Source organism: Salvia miltiorrhiza, chromosome 3 (assembly GCF_028751815.1).
Source record: "Salvia miltiorrhiza cultivar Shanhuang (shh) chromosome 3, IMPLAD_Smil_shh, whole genome shotgun sequence".
NCBI lineage: Eukaryota > Viridiplantae > Streptophyta > Magnoliopsida > Lamiales > Lamiaceae > Salvia > Salvia miltiorrhiza.
In genome coordinates, this window is record NC_080389.1 from 48,370,106 (window position 1) to 48,383,316 (window position 13,211).

Below are 13,211 nucleotides of genomic sequence, written 5' to 3' on the forward strand. Positions count from 1 at the left end.
AGTGGACTACCCCGAACTGAGCTACAAGGAAAGCAATGTTGGGGTTGTAGACTGCAAAGAAAAAACTTTCTTTTGTTCCATGTATGTTTCCTGTTTGTCTCATTTTCTTTTGTTCTTGTCTATTTTGATGGGCATTGTCACTTTAGGGCATTGTCGTGTATGAGATACTAGTTTATTTTTATTTTACATGTTGGGGGTCCGCCTAACCCCTCACTCTTCAGGTGTTTTGTTAAACAAAAAAGAAAAAGAAAAATTATGCCTGATGAGGATGGAATCTGGAATTCCCGTCCTTCTAAAGAAAAGCCCGAGAATAAGTCATACGTAACTAAATTAAACTATTATATTCGTATTATTTTGATATTATCGCAGGAATATAAAGCCATGATTGGGCAGATCTGAAACAATCATAAATCTGAGTCTGGCAGAGCTTCAACGAGAAATAGGACAGATCTGAAGATGCGAGTCCAAGCTAAGGAACTAATAAAGATATAGAGCCGATTGGAAGACTGTTACCAAATCTGAAAGTTAGAAGATATATGTATTGTTAATTCTTTTAGCTAGATTAAAATATTCTTTTTCCTTTTTGAGTGTTTTTTCCACGGGATTGTATCTGACATATTTTAAACGAGATTTGGGCCAATGGCCCCACAACATTAATGGGCCCTTGACCTTAGGGCTAAGCTAGGTTTAGAAAATAGCCTATAAATAGAGAAAAATACTCAAACATACACACATTAACTATTCTTCATCCACAAGAAATACAAAAGGAGAAATCCTTTCTTTCTCTTCAAGCTTTCAATTTCCTTCTTGTTTTTGGGTTCGACTCGTCTCGAACTCCAGCAATGCCTGTATACAATGGTTACAAGGCCTCTATTTATTCTCTTTTATGAATTGTTTACAATTGCATTTGAATGTCTCTTTATCTCATAATATAAGTAGATCAGATGGTGATACCAAATTGCAAATAGATCATATAATTGGATCAATCTTTATGATATGCAAAATACCATAAATCACAAATGAGATAATTCAGGACAGAATATCGGTTTAGGCTGCATCATAATAAGTAAATGACTTGTCTTGGTTATTTAGTTATGCTGGTACGTTGTTAAGTATTGAAGAGCACAGTGAGATGTGTTATTTTTTACTGACCCATGAAGAAGAACTAGAGATCTCGGTGACAATGGCAGACACTATGGATCCAATGGTGGCAGCAATGGTGAAACTGATTATGGCAAAAGTAGCGGACCACATCATGGTAGAATTCTTGGCAGCAATTGTAGTGGACTCGTTCGCAATATTTGTTGACATCTCCAACAATTGTATTAAGTTTCAAAAATATTAAATCAATTTTAGTGTCTTGATCTCATCAGTACATCAAGCTATCTCATCGTGCGTTTGTTGGAAATATAGTAGCTTACGGGTATATTACAAAGAAACATAAATGAAGAAGATCAAAATATAATAAAGTAAATTGAATTGAAAAGATTATAAACGAAATCGTAGATAGAATGCAGAAAGTCGAGTTGAGGAACCCCTCTATCCGAAAGACGAGATGTGCCTTAGTAGGGCACACAATTGGGTGTGTTGTCCTAAAAAATATGCCTCGATATTAGCATCACAATATGTTGAGCTCTGGCGAACTGCAACAAAACGACAACATAGCTTTAACTATATGAATATTAAAGATACAAAGAACTTGTATGAAAATTATCCTATTTATAGACAAAGTCCACCATGGGGGGAGCCTGCAAGCTTTATAGGCACTATCGATAATGAAGGGAGCCTATAGGCGTAAAGCCCTATAATTACTGTAGCATGAAGAGTTATGTCTCTCTATGAGGTTACCAACGTATCCCTCGTTGTCCCATCATGGCAAAAAGGTTATCAACTATAACTCATGTTTTCCTATTATGACGAGACGTTCTTGGCTATTGTTGAATCAACTCCTGATGTAATTACGGAAGACCAACGAGTAAGCTCTCCTAACCAGCTACGAAGACCAACGAGCAGACGGGTCCCCATGTGCACAAATAGGCCCAACGGATTGGGTCATGATCTGTTGAGCCCCGAGCAAGTCGAAGGTCCAAAACACTCAGCTCAACTCAGTCTAATGTTTGGCCCAAAGACATCCTTAAATCTATTTGCCAAAATCCAAGTCCAAGTCCAGGAGTTAGCAAAATCCGATGAAATCTGAAAAGCCAAACCGAACCTAACCGAAATACTAATTATGTTCGGTTAATTTGGTTTTCAGTTCGGTCGAACCGACCTCCGTGGACGTAGATCTTTATGATCGAACCACGTAAATTCTTGTGTTATTTTTGTGTTTTTATCTATTTTCCCATTGAGATTAATTTCACGCTCAACAAATACTATCCTTATAAATATACCTTTATTCTACTTACATTGATTTAAAACAATTTATTAAAATATGTATCCAGCCTCAAATGAGACTCTTTTTTGTAGGGGAAAGAGTATACAATTATCTAATATATAAAGTGTTATCATATGCATATACAATCTAGGGGTAGGGGAAAAGAGTATAAAATTATTTAATGCATAAAGTGTTATCATATACATGTACAGTCTATGGGTGTCTATTTGAGGCAAGGCGGGTACCCTACCCAAATTTTGCGGGTAACCCGATTATTCATCCTACAAGATATATGAACCTGATCTGCTGGCTATTGCCGAGTAACCTGATACATTACGCGGGTATTAGGGTACCAGCATACCCGAATTTCTGCGACATTTTTTTATTTTTCTTTTTTTATCGTATTCCTCATATAAGAAAACTAAACAACTAAGGAATACGAGCCCACTTTAATTAAGGGCATTGTTTATAGTTATGAAAAATATACGAGCTCACTGTAATTGAGCCACAAGACTCAAACCATGATTTTATGATTAAAAAAATATATTTTTAATCATAACACAACATAATAATAGTTCAAAAAAATATTTCTAACCATCGATTTTCCCCAAAAAGCATCAAAGTGATCAAAGCTAACCAAAACCCAAAAGGAGCAAAAGAAGTGAATGACCAACAAAGTCTACGGGACTTATCGGCTGGGTGAGAAATCAGGCCGTAGGGACGTCGGATGCGGGGCAGGCTGGTGTTGACCGGAGTGGGAGCTGAGATTAAAAGTTTGAGCGTCAACAATTTACCAGCGTGAGGTTGAGCGACTTACCAGCTAGGGAGTAGGCGCCGGCAGAGCGACATCGTGTCGGGGCGGGAGGGCAGAGGGGTCTGAGTCAGAGAGTCAATAGATTAAAGACGTCAGATGCTAGGGCTTGAACTTGAATAATTGAATTGAAAATTTGAAATCATATTATTAAATTAATAAAACTATAGAATTAAAAAAGCCTAGCAGATATTTGGATATACCCGAGATTCGTCTGGTATACTCGATACGCGCAAACTTACTCAGTGCAACACTCGAACCTAACCTGCATCCCGATTAAGGTGGATATCGAATACCCAAAATCTGCACGGGTATCGGGGCTGAGTCGAGAATACTCGATACCCGCAACCTGTTTTGACACCCTTAGAGCATCTCCAGCCCTTGGCGCATATGGGGTTTAATTGGTGGTCCCCATCTTAGCACCACCCCTCTCTAGTGCATTGGCACTATAAGTGGCACTAAAATTTTCATTTCAATTGATACAATTTTTACTTTTCTATTTTAAAATTTAATACTCACTCCGTCCCTTAAGACCATGTTTGTCGGTGCTGTTTCTCCACGGTGGTCGACTGCCATGTGGATAATGTGGAAAAAAAAAATTCAAAGACACCACACCCAACATGGTCGACCATGAAAAAAAGTAGACCACACATGGTCTCTCTCTCTCCTCTAACATGAATGAATGTTGTGATGACACTTGTCCATGTTTAATTGGTTCAATAGATTTTATTTAGATAATTGATGAAAATTATTATATATTTTATATAAAATATTAAAAAATAAAATTAAAAATACCAAAATTTATATTTTTCATTATCTGTAAATAGAGACCACTCTTGCTATATTTCAACACACCTTCAAATTCCCCTCTCTACATATAACATCTACTACTAGTATTTCTTTCTCTATTTTTCAATGGATCGAGGCAATAATCCCTCCCAAGACTATTATCCAAAAGCACCCATGTGATTTCTGCATTATTGTCACGAAAAGAACATGAGATATTATCTCACTGATGGTATATATCATCAATGTGCGGCATTTATCAAATCTGTTCTTGCTCTACAACTTCGAAAGCACCAGCTGCTTGCTCAACATCAAGAGGCTGCCCGAAAAGATGTTGAGCGAGCATTTGGAGTTTTACAAGCACGTTTTGCTGTTATCAAGTGGCCATGTCTTATTTGGGATCATGATATTATAAGAAAAATAATTATTGCTTGCATCATCATGCATAATATGATAGTGGAAGATGAAAGAAATACTTACCTTAAATATCATGATCCTACAGAATTCATCGAAGATCGACTATTGAAGTGAAGATGGATGGAGAGGAAACTAATGATTTCGTATACTCTACGAATAGGATTGCAAGCCTAACGAGCTATATGAGAACTAGGTCCCAACTTCGCAATAGAGAAGCTTACAGCTCTCTATTAAATGACTTGATGGAGCATATATGACAAAAGTTTGGCGATGATAATTAAATGCTTAGTATGTATTGTTTTTTTTTTCTATTTCGAGTTTGAATTGTTGTAATTTATATTTTTCGTTTGTCGTAATTTAAATTTTTATTATTTTGTTATTTTTTTCATTTTAATTTTTTCGTAATATTTTTATTTATATTTAATATCACTAAAATTATTACGATTAAAAATAATAATAAAATAATTATATATAATGTTGTGGTTGGGGTGGTCATTGATAAATCAACAAAAATAGAGGTGGTTGAGTTGTGATGAATATTAGTGATGTGGAAGAGAGAGAAATAAATTAAATATTGAAGATGGTTGGGTGGTTGCTGATAAACATAGTTTAAGAGTGTATCACATTTTCCATTTTCGTTTATCTCATAAAAATGTATCACTTCTATTTTGGGATATGACCTCACTTTCTCCTTTTAATCACAACCACTCCTTTCTACATAACCTCACAACCAATTCAACGACAATCACTCATTTTCACTCAACACTGAATTATTTCCAATTTGGGAGGGAGGGAGTATTTTATTAAAATTAACAATAAACATTAAATTAATTTAAATACAATACAATAAATAGAAGTATTACAATAATAAAAATTAAGGAATTAAAAAATTTTAAAATTTTAAAAAATAAAAATAATAAATAAAATAAAAAATATTAAAAATATAACAAAAGATATTGTTTTAAAAAAAGTCAAAAGCATTTAACCCTAGTACCCGCCGCCCCCCACCCGACCGCTTTTGTTCTCTTCCCCCTTCGTGCCTCGGCACCAAGCTATGTGCCGCCCTCGAGCCACCGTGATGCGCCAGCCCGCCACCCTCCTCTTCGTGCCAGCTCCGTCGGACTCCAACAATCAGGGCTAGAAATGCTCTTAATACGGTCAAACAACGAATCATGTAATTGATCCTTATTTATCTTAATCAAATAATATTCTCAATTTTTTAATGTAAGTTACGTTCTATCACATATTTTAAGATTAAACATGCAAATGAAAAATAAAATGTTTTCACTACTCTCTTCCGTAGAGGGGAGAATCAATGCTTTTTTTTTTGGAAAAAGGTGAGAATCAAAATATTACACTTGGAAATTTCTTGGGGGGCAAAATTGTCACATACATTTTCTTTTGTAGTTGAACGTCAGCTTCACTGACGCCACGAGTAATTAGTAGTGAAACGCAGGGGCTGTTTGGTAAAATCAGTTACTCACGCACTCAATTGAGAGGGCACGCCGTTCCTGAAGGCGAGATTTAAATACAACTATGAGTCCATTTGAGATCCGAAGATTTATTTTCTCTCAAAAAAATACAAATGAAAAAGCTCTCGCAGACTGCTCTCTCTACTGAACTTCCAATGGCTTTCTCTCTCTAGAAAAGAGCAAAATCAGACTCGTCTATACATACATTCACCAAAATATACTCGGTAGAGACGGTTATTTTTGGAGAAAGGAATTTTGATTCGAAGATTGCGCTGCTACTTCTCTCTAATCGCTGGTAAATCAGGTTAGTTTCATTTGTGTACATGTTCTTTTATTTCCTAGATTTTTTCTTAATGTTTTTTAGTGATTGTTCTCTTTTGGTGTTATTTTTCTGTATGATGTTCGTAGATCTGAAGAAACTGAAGAGTGAGGGTGGGGTTGTTGTGTATAAGCACATATATAGATATATGTTCGATGATTTGGGCGAATTGGGTGAAATAGAGGTTGATCTACTGAGATTTTGGTGGTTATGGCGGAAATCTAAATCTGCTGATTGCGTCAGGTTGATAGACTTAGAATTGTAAAAGTCGTTGAGTTGATAGATCTCTTGTTGTAGTTTTTTAGTTAAGATTGGCGCAGAACAGAGGCAGAAAAAATACCGAGGTGAAGTTTAAGGGTGGAAATTTGTTAGGAATGGAAACATTAGTTGTTGCTCATCACAGAAATCATGAGTACCATGGCAGAAGCCGTGGCCATGGTTCAACTAGATTTGGGTCAAGTTCACCACCTACGGGTGGTTTTCGCGGAATTAATTGTAGGACATTTCATTCTGGAGAAGGTTTGCTCTGTGCTCCAGCCAAATCTTGCTCGAGTAAAACAAAAACCCCTGTTACCAAAAAAGCATTTTGCCCTTCCTTGTCGCCTAAAACTCCTTCCCCATCTTTGAATGAAAACCCAAAAATGCCGAAAAAAATTGCTAAAAGCAGCTCTATTCCAATACCTATGAATATCAAGTTTGAAAGTATGGATGGTGGGTTTCAATTTTCTGAGCGCTGGGCTGGACCTGCTTATTCGAATTCACCTCCCCCAAGTTCTTTGCCGATGCCCAACTTCTCAGTGAGGCCTAAAAGAACTGTTTCCCTTGACTTGCCGACTGTGGCATCAGAAATTGATTTGCCTGCTCTCTCTCAATCTGCACCTGCCTCCCCTAGGGAACGCAGTCATTCTCCGAGCGATTTGTTTGACATTGCTGATTCTGCGACGAAGACCTTGCGCCGCATGCTTAATCTTGACATTGATGATGAATGAAGGGTTGGTGGTGGGTAGTAGTGTTCCTGTAAATAAGGATAGCAGTTTGCTGTAGTTAATTAGTGGTAGGGTTTTAAGTCTAATAAAAAAGATCATGCGTACAGGGGATGGCATGCTAAAGCACTGGTGTTATGGTAGTGCTGGAGCTATATATCAATGATCGGTGATCTCCACATCTTTGGGACTGGCATCTCTTGTTTGGTTGGGAGTATATGGTTTGGTTGCTCAGACATGGATTTTGCATATGGAAGTAGTGAAATGGAAAACAGGGGTTGATCAAGGAGTTAATTGGTGTGCTAGAGTTGAGTGCTTATGGTTTGAAGATCTTATGGTTGCTGAATTAAAAGCAATCAGATTTTCAACTTTTTTTTTTGTTTGGGGACTAGATGCTATTAAAAATGGCTATTCCAGATTTCTGTTCATTTCTCTTCACCTTTTCCCCATATAGTTAGATTTTTTATACAGAATGTACATACACTGTATAATCTAACTTGTTTAGTGTTGATAGTATGCCTGTATCTTTTCTCCATGTTTCCCCCTGAAATCCTGTTTAGTCTCCTTTTACTCCCCTGTTCAGATGCTTTCTTGCTTTTATCTGTTCTTCTTTTTTGTTCGAGTTGGCTCATCATCCTTTTTATCCTTCTTTCTTTTTCTTCTTCTCTCCAGTTGAAAATGCAACTGACTTCTGATCTAGGTTTTCCCTTCACCATTTTTCTTGGTTTTTAAAAAAGAAAAGTGGGATTGGGAATAGAGTAGTCTATCTTTTCACTCGTAGTGCATTTGTCCGATAGTAGTTGAGTTTGTTCTTGCAAGCTTTGCCTATTCTCTTTGTTCATTAGGTTTAGATGTTTTTTCTTCTTTTGTGTCTAGGCTTGATCCTTTCTGAGCATTCGATTGTGATGCCTACTTCTATGAAGTGGGTTTTAGGTTTTACATTTACCCCTTTCCTTGCTGTTGTTTAGTTCCATGGACAGTGGAGATTGTCGATTATATGAAGCCGTTCACAGGTAATGACTTGTAATTTTGTTTATTAATACTTATTTCACTCGTAGATGATAATAGACTCGTTCTTTGCCATTGACAGTGCTTGTTCATGTAGTTGATGGAAGAAAGATTCTTCTGGAGGCTGTTCCACTACCTCCTTCGCTGATCTTTGTAGTATTTGGCCTTTGCTTTCTGATGTATATGGTAGTCTGCTATGAAGCTTTAAGTGTCATGTCTTGAGTCTTATGTTTCTGATAGTTGCTATTCTGCTTATTTTTCGTTGAATTGTTGTTTGAACTTGTGTCTGCTTGTGTAGTTTTCTTCTTACTACCAAGCAAGTTATCCTGCTATTCCAGATTTTAAGCTGTTACTGCTGTCTTGTTTTACTTAAATTGAGCTGTTTCTCTAGTATATTAATGTACCTTTTGATGCCATCAACTGAATGTTCACTTTACCTGAGAGCTCGTAATGATGAAATACTATAGGCGATCATTCAAAGAATTAACATACATACACCTTGATTTACAGGAAATCTGACATAAAAATGTTTGATCTCGTCGTGTTAGATATGAAGTAATATGAAACGAAACGCAACGCAGCAGCAATGTTAATATTTTGTCAAGGCTGTGGTTTTGGACTTATAACTTACTCCGTCCCAAACGAAATGGACTATTTCTTTTCGGCACAGAGATTAAAAAATGTGTATAAAGTAGATAAAGTGGGTTGGTGGAAATTATTTAAATATTAAGTATAGAGAGAAAGTGTATTGCCAAAAAAGGAAACATGACATTTCATTTGGGACAGCTCAAAAAATAAAACAGGACATTTCGTTTGGGACGGAGGGAGTATTTTCATAACCATAAGAGGGAGTTAAGACAACTGCAAGTTGCCCAAACATAGGCTTAGGCAGCTAACTTGTATTTAGTATTTTTCCGTCCGTCAAGATTATGTAAAAATTACTAGATTTGGTGTCCGCCAAAATTATGTCACTTTCCTTTTATGGCAATGGTCCCACCATTTTCTTTAATATTTTATCGTTACTAACACTCTTTATTTACAAAAAATTCACTCAAAATTCAATCTCAACCACATATCTCATAAAATGGTGGAACTCTTTCTCTACTACATCAAAATAATCACTAATTTTATTAAATCGCGTGCCCAAGCAATTTTACATAATCTTGACGGACGGATACTTTGTACGAAAACGACAGCTCGTTTTGGATTTTTTTTTTATCGAGACATTCATTGAGATATTAAAATACAATTTATACGAAAGCAACACGAGAGAAGACTTGCACAGCGATGGATTAGATTCAACGGCTGCGATGCAGTGGAACAAGGACTGCAAGTTGTGGTGTAGTTTGATGTTTTCTCAAGTTACAAATATTTTGAACCAATTCTTACGAATCATACATGAATCAATGTTTTGTTCAAAAAGGAAACAATACCTGTTTCAAATGACAAAAATCATTCATCAAATGTGTCATAGGTTCCAACGTTTTTTGCAATGATTTCTACCTCCCATTTATCTGTATATATGCAAAGGGGGAGAAGGGATTCAAGAAAAAAAAGATTCAGAAAACCAAAAATGCTCCCAAAAATTCTTCACATCAACTTCTGCTAGCTTTAGCGAAAATCCCTAAAACGTCCCTGGATTCTCCATCCCCTCAAAAATCATTTCTTGGCAGCGGCATTCTTGGCTACAAAATGCTTTCTCACCCCTGCAATGATAAATATATTAAAAATTGATTATTTTTCAAAGTATTTTTTATGTAATAATGATAATAAGCATCAATTGATGCATATAGTTGGGTCAAATTATTTCCATAACAAACGAAGCATTAAAGTAAAGCGGCAGCAATGATTGATACCCAAATCACAAAAAGAAGAAGAAGCTAACCTGTACATGTAAATGTCTTTATCCTGTTGAAGAACAGCTTTGCAAGCGTGACAAAAGCTCAAGAAATGGTGCGATTCTTGGATTTGGGGCGGAGAAACATCATCATCATCTAAAATGCAGTCATCGTAGATATGTCGGGTTTTGGGGTTGGGGCCGTGTTTGATGACGCACGTGTAATCCTCCGACATCTCCATCTCCTTCAGCGACAGCTGCCGCGCCAAATCCTTTCCGCCGCCGCCGCCGCCAAACGGACTCGAGAGCTGCGAGCTCCGCGTCTTGATCCCGAAATCGCCCGGCGATTGATCATCCGCCGTCGAAATTGAGCTGCTAATCTCAGGAATCTGGACCTTCAGCTTCGATCCGAACAACGCCAGCCGATTAATCGGCTTCGAGAATCTGCAGTCGCCGCCGCTCCAATCGTCGGCGATCGAGTCAATTAGGGCGAGCCCGATCGATTTGTTGGCCGCGGCGAAGTCGTGGTGGGGATTGGGCGGCGGAGCTGTGTCGCAGGTGAAGGGGTTTAGGGAATTCGCGGAGTTTTTGTAGTCGAGAATGGAGGTGGGGCTCATGGTTTCTGAGTCAAAAACGGATTTTGAGAGGAAGCCATTGAAGAATCTTGGGGAATTCAAGAAATATGAGATGGGCGAGCAGGAATTCTTGGTGGGAGAGAGGAATAATGGAGTTTGATCCGACATTAGGGCTTGTTTGCTTGTTACTGCTCTAGATCTATTCCTCAGCATTCCTCCAAAATTCAATATTTGGGAACTAAAATTAAGCTGCAATTATCACAGAAAAGAAGAGTGTGAGCTCGTATGAATTGTAACATCCTATAGAGAGAGAGAGAGAGAGAGCAAACCTGGTTTTGGCAAGTCCATCAACAGCTAGCTGCTGCAAATCGCAGGAGAAAAAAGACTACAACTTTTCCAAACCTCAAAAGAATAGAAAACAAAAAAATAAAAGTTGTCGAAAGCTAAAAATTATGAGAAATCATAAAGAAATGGAAAGGAGTAAAGTGGAGATTAAATCTGTGGAACGTAAATAACAATGCCAAATCTCATTAGCTTCCATTTTTAAACGCTGACAGACAAACAAAAAAGAGACCGATCTTTTTCTTTTTTCTTATTTTAATCAGTGACACCTTTTCTTTTCTTTTCTCTATAATCTATTCAAGAATCCAAAATCAAGATTGCAAGCACAGCTCTGCGTTAATGATCAAGTTGGAGAGAGAGAGCAGAGGAGAAGAGACAGAGAGAGAGAGAGAGAGAGAGAGAGAGGGAGCGAGCGAGCTAGTATTGGTGCATTTTAAAGAGGATGAGTGATTGCATTTGAGAAAATGAGAGGAAGAAAACAAATTACAAAGAAAAGGAAATACCAGCAAGACAAGGGCCCCACTTGATTGCTATCTGATTTTTTTATTTTTTTCTAATTGAATATTTTGGGGGTTTAGGATTCAATTTTCTTGGCAATAATGATCTGTATAATTAAATAAGCAACAGTGATATGAATAGTCTGAATAAATAAATAATTGGGAGTCGTATTCCAAATTGTAGGCAATCCCAATGTAAGTGTGAATAGTTTTTTTTACAATTTTGCGTGTGACTTTTTCTCTCATGTATATTCCTTAAGGGCGTGTTTGATAGGGGATATAAGCCCTATATTCCTGGTTTATCTCTCTTTATCTACTGTTTGATGGGTTACTTTAATTATAAGCCAAGCCCGCATTTAATTCAAGGCCCGCAGCAATTTCACTGTTCCAGCTACATAATTGATCCAGCGCCCACCACCTGATATTTAATCTCTATTTCTACAGTGTCTGAGATTACATTGAAGTTGTCGACTTTGTCCCTGAATTCATTTCACTCATTTCATCCATTTCTTTTTCTTTTTTGACGGCGGCGTGTTCAACGGGGAGGGAGGAGGCGCGTCGGTGTATTGTTTGGGGGCGTGGTGATGTATCTATGAAGGCAGACGAGAGCATTCGGGATGGGGGAACGACGGCGCTGGGCAAATCTGGGGGGAGGCGCGCCGCAGAAGAGAGTGGAGGGCGGCGGCCGGGAAAGGGGTGGGGGGTTACGGCGCTGGGCGAATCTTGAGGGGAGGAGGGGGAGCGGCGGCGCTGGGCAAATCTGGGGGGAGGCGCGCCGCAGAAGAGAGTGGAGGGCGGCGGCCGGGAAAGGGGTGGGGGGTTACGGCGCTGGGCGAATTTTGAGGGGAGGAGGGGGAGCGGCGGCGCTGGGCAAATCTGGGGGGAGGCGCGCCGCAGAAGAGAGTGGAGGGCGGCGGCCGGGAAAGGGGTGGGGGGTTACGGCGCTGGGCGAATCTTGAGGGGAGGAGGGGGAGCGGCGGCGCTGGGCAAATCTGGGGGCTGGCGCGCCGCAGAAGAGAGTGGAGGGCGACGGCCGGGAAAGGGGTGGGGGGTTACGGCGCTGGGCGAATCTTGAGGGGAGGAGGGGGAGCGGCGGCGCTGGGCAAATCTGGGGGGAGGCGCGCCGCAGAAGAGAGTGGAGGGCGGCGGCCGGGAAAGGGGTGGGGGAGGCGCTGGGCGAAGGTGATGAGGTTTGTGGAGAATTGATGGCATATTCGGTTTCTTCCACAAACGAAAATAGTATTATTTCTTAATTAAAAAATTTCAACTAATTTTAATATAAGGTTAAAATAGTAATTTCACTTTTTAATTAAAATTTTAATTTAAACTATCAAACAACTAAATGATGTTATCTAGATTTTAGTTTTGATCTATCAAACACTAAAATAGATTACTAATCTCACTCAATTCATATTATTTTAACTAGGTTTTATTTATCACTCTTTATCTCAAGTAGCTATCAAACTGGCCCTAATAGAATAAGATATAAAATGTGAGAATTGACATTTGTAGCCTAAAGCACATAGTTTATGACTTTTTTAGCCACCTCTTTTAAAGAATGACTTTTCTAGCTAAAATCCCCTTGAAAGACAACTGCGCCCCTAGGTCAACTGTGCACGTTGTGATTCAACTGTGTACAAGTGTTCAAAAAATGGCTTAATTATAGTGCTGATCCCCCGCTTCTCAAAATGGTATCAGAGCGGGTTTTTATAGAGGAATTATATAATTTTTAGTTTATTTTATTATTAACCCATATGGGAGGAGACTCCATTAAAAGTTTATGGATCCGG

The 13,211-nt window shown here is 38.5% G+C and overlaps 2 protein-coding genes across 3 annotated transcripts; one reads left to right on the forward strand and one right to left on the reverse strand.

Annotated features, from left to right (window-relative positions):
* Positions 1 to 5,920: 5,920 nt before the first annotated feature.
* LOC131016267 (uncharacterized) lies at positions 5,921 to 8,544 on the forward strand. 2 transcript variants are annotated; one of them, XR_009098903.1, is made up of 3 exons: positions 5,921 to 6,164; positions 6,269 to 8,175; positions 8,253 to 8,544. XR_009098903.1 is itself a non-coding variant. In XM_057944915.1 (2 exons), the coding sequence occupies exon 2, from the start codon at positions 6,554 to 6,556 to the stop codon at positions 7,166 to 7,168; it is 615 nt and encodes a 204-aa protein (XP_057800898.1). In that variant the 5' UTR covers positions 5,945 to 6,164; positions 6,269 to 6,553; the 3' UTR covers positions 7,169 to 8,544. The 2 variants fall into 2 exon arrangements, 1 of the variants encoding a protein (XP_057800898.1); XM_057944915.1 differs by having other exon boundaries at positions 5,945 to 6,164; positions 6,269 to 8,544.
* Positions 8,545 to 9,579: 1,035 nt separating this feature from the next.
* LOC131016268 (FCS-Like Zinc finger 8-like) lies at positions 9,580 to 11,502 on the reverse strand. The gene is made up of 3 exons (XM_057944916.1): positions 10,912 to 11,502; positions 10,056 to 10,831; positions 9,580 to 9,876 (listed from the first exon to the last, which is right to left on the reverse strand). Exons 2-3 carry the CDS (start codon positions 10,793 to 10,795, stop codon positions 9,795 to 9,797), a joined length of 822 nt encoding a protein of 273 aa, XP_057800899.1. The 5' UTR covers positions 10,796 to 10,831; positions 10,912 to 11,502; the 3' UTR covers positions 9,580 to 9,794.
* Between the last annotated feature and the right edge of the window lie 1,709 nt (positions 11,503 to 13,211).

Excerpts from the sequence above, each read along its gene's own strand:
- LOC131016267 (XM_057944915.1), top strand. The coding sequence starts at position 6,554 with ATGGAAACATTAGTTGTTGCTCATCACAGAAATCATGAGTACCATGGC.
- LOC131016268 (XM_057944916.1), bottom strand. The coding sequence starts at position 10,795 with ATGCTGAGGAATAGATCTAGAGCAGTAACAAGCAAACAAGCCCTAATG. Across the intron at positions 9,877-10,055 it reads AAAGACATTTACATGTACAG|GGGTGAGAAAGCATTTTGTA; the intron begins GTTAGCTTCTTC and ends TTATCATTGCAG.